At 33.0% G+C, this 1,983-nt stretch overlaps 1 protein-coding gene across 1 annotated transcript; it reads right to left on the bottom strand.

The window, feature by feature from the left end:
* Window positions 1–42: 42 nt before the first annotated feature.
* Window positions 43–1,977, bottom strand: LOC109582785 (adhesion G-protein coupled receptor G2-like). The gene is made up of 10 exons (XM_019997722.1): window positions 1,817–1,977; window positions 1,671–1,744; window positions 1,521–1,623; window positions 1,420–1,468; window positions 1,105–1,373; window positions 1,011–1,056; window positions 802–902; window positions 548–684; window positions 189–451; window positions 43–140 (listed from the first exon to the last, which is right to left on the bottom strand). The coding sequence occupies exons 1-10, from the start codon at window positions 1,955–1,957 to the stop codon at window positions 58–60; spliced, it is 1,266 nt and encodes a 421-aa protein (XP_019853281.1). The 5' UTR covers window positions 1,958–1,977; the 3' UTR covers window positions 43–57.
* Window positions 1,978–1,983: the final 6 nt, after the last annotated feature.

Below are 1,983 nucleotides of genomic sequence, written 5' to 3'. Positions count from 1 at the left end.
AAACAACTATAAAATGATTGAAAATAATTATATTGGATTACTTGTGTATATCACTTACTATCCAGAGCCATTTTCATCAAGTGTTAAATAATAACTGTAATCAACTGCCAGCAATATAGTGACTGGTATCAGGGGTGAACCTTTAAAAATATACAAAATAATATCAATTATTGATTATAAATTCTTACCCCAACAGACTATAGATACAGTCAGATGATATCTCCAAGAGACATTGACAAAAACCATTTGAAGCTTTTGAAACATCAGTAAAGCTTCAGCTCCCATCCACATCCAAGCAACAAGAGCAAAGTAATGTATGAGAACACCAACAGTAATGCAACCTTCCTTAGGAGAGACTTCACTGATACCACTGACAAACACTAGGAGCATTAGTGACAATGAGACACAGAGTTGGATGTGAAACTTGCTGGCATCTTTAGTTCTTATTTTTCTATAAAGAAAGAGCTAGTGCATAAAATAATTTTGGCTATAGTTTTGCTCCCATTCTCTGTTTCTCTCCCAAAATGCAATACAATCTTATACATACTTGAATATGACAAGTGTGATTATGGTTAGTATCAGACCCACTAATGATATACCAGCTCCAATATAAGAGACCGTGTCAAGTGCTATAGTAATATGATGTGGAGACTGAGTGGGACCTTCTGTCCTCCTTGATATATCCTGTAAAAGTCATTGTGCATTGGAATTAAAGATATTGCATTCATTTGTCATGTGCATATACAGGAGAATGCATTTGTGAAAGCTTACTACTAGCAAGAGTACATAATGTACTCTTGCTACTAGTATAGCAAAGTTAGTCAAATGATTGCAGTGACATGTTACTGAACTGTTAGCAGCTTCAACAGTACACCCATCAGTTGACCAGTTACCTCTACCTTCTATAAAAAGCATTAATGCATTTCAACAGATACTGATTAGCCTTGGGCCCAGCCCTGATAACATTCGGGGCTGGACTGAAGACTGTTCAAATATGAAAATATACATACCAGCAGCGTTAAAGTCCCAGTATACACAACAAGGATTACTAAAGTTCTATAAAATAACATAGCTTACGAATAGTAATTTATAAAAATAGATTACATTTCTTTTTAGTGCGAGAATGATTACTACTGGATCAGGTAGTTGAGTACCATCAGACACTCCAGCAATTCTAGCACTAATGACTGATGATCCCACTACTGTATTAGGAGGAGGGTCTCTGATAGGAAAGAATGCTGTTTCCTCATATAGAGAGAATGCTACTTTTATCTGAGCATCAGTTGTAACATTGAGAATGCTTTTTGGTATTGTAATTGATCCTATTTCAGTATCAGTAGAATTACCATCAGTTTCTACCATTAATGAACCATCTATATGCATAAAAAATAAGAATAATAGGTATAAAAATTAACTAACTTGAAGCTGTTGCTGTGAAGGCTAGTTTATTATAGCTTGACCTTGTAACCTTTTAAATAGAGATTTTCATTATTAATTTTTATTATCTATATTTTTCTCACCTTTCTTATTTTAAAAGCAATGTTTCTTTCAACTATGTCTATATTAGTGTCATTGTCGTAATTCAAAACAGCATCTACTATTCCCTCAAATGATTGAATGATCCTATCAATACAACATCACAATAACAGCAATGTTTAGTTATATCTCACTGGTTTCCTTCTGCTTTCATTATTGTTGGCCATTCCTCTATATTATCCAATGTTTGTATAACAGTCTCAGTTATCTATTTAATATTATTAAGCCACAATAAATTACATGTAACATATATTTTACAGGAAATTTATATTATGTTTACCACTGTTAAGTTAGAGGGTGATAGATTAGCATATTCTGATATCAATACTGCAGTTTGGTTTAGTATATTTGATACTATTATGATATTATCAATGGATTGATCATTATCAGTTGAATTCATCACCAGTTCATTCAAATTCATCAACACAGCTATGTTATTCTCTGTAG

This window comes from Amphimedon queenslandica, unplaced genomic scaffold (assembly GCF_000090795.2).
Source record: "Amphimedon queenslandica unplaced genomic scaffold, v1.1 AMPQUscaffold_13356, whole genome shotgun sequence".
In the NCBI taxonomy this organism is placed as follows: domain Eukaryota; kingdom Metazoa; phylum Porifera; class Demospongiae; order Haplosclerida; family Niphatidae; genus Amphimedon; species Amphimedon queenslandica.
This window is presented reverse-complemented; position numbering and strand designations above follow the sequence as displayed.

Coding starts and splice junctions, on each gene's coding strand:
- LOC109582785 (XM_019997722.1), bottom strand. CDS start 1,957: ATGAATTTGAATGAACTGGTGATGAATTCAACTGATAATGATCAATCC. Junction 1,624..1,670: donor ATGAAAGCAGAAGGAAACCA/GTGAGATATAAC, acceptor TTGTATTGATAG/GATCATTCAATCATTTGAGG. Junction 141..188: donor TGTATCTATAGTCTGTTGGG/GTAAGAATTTAT, acceptor ATATTTTTAAAG/GTTCACCCCTGATACCAGTC.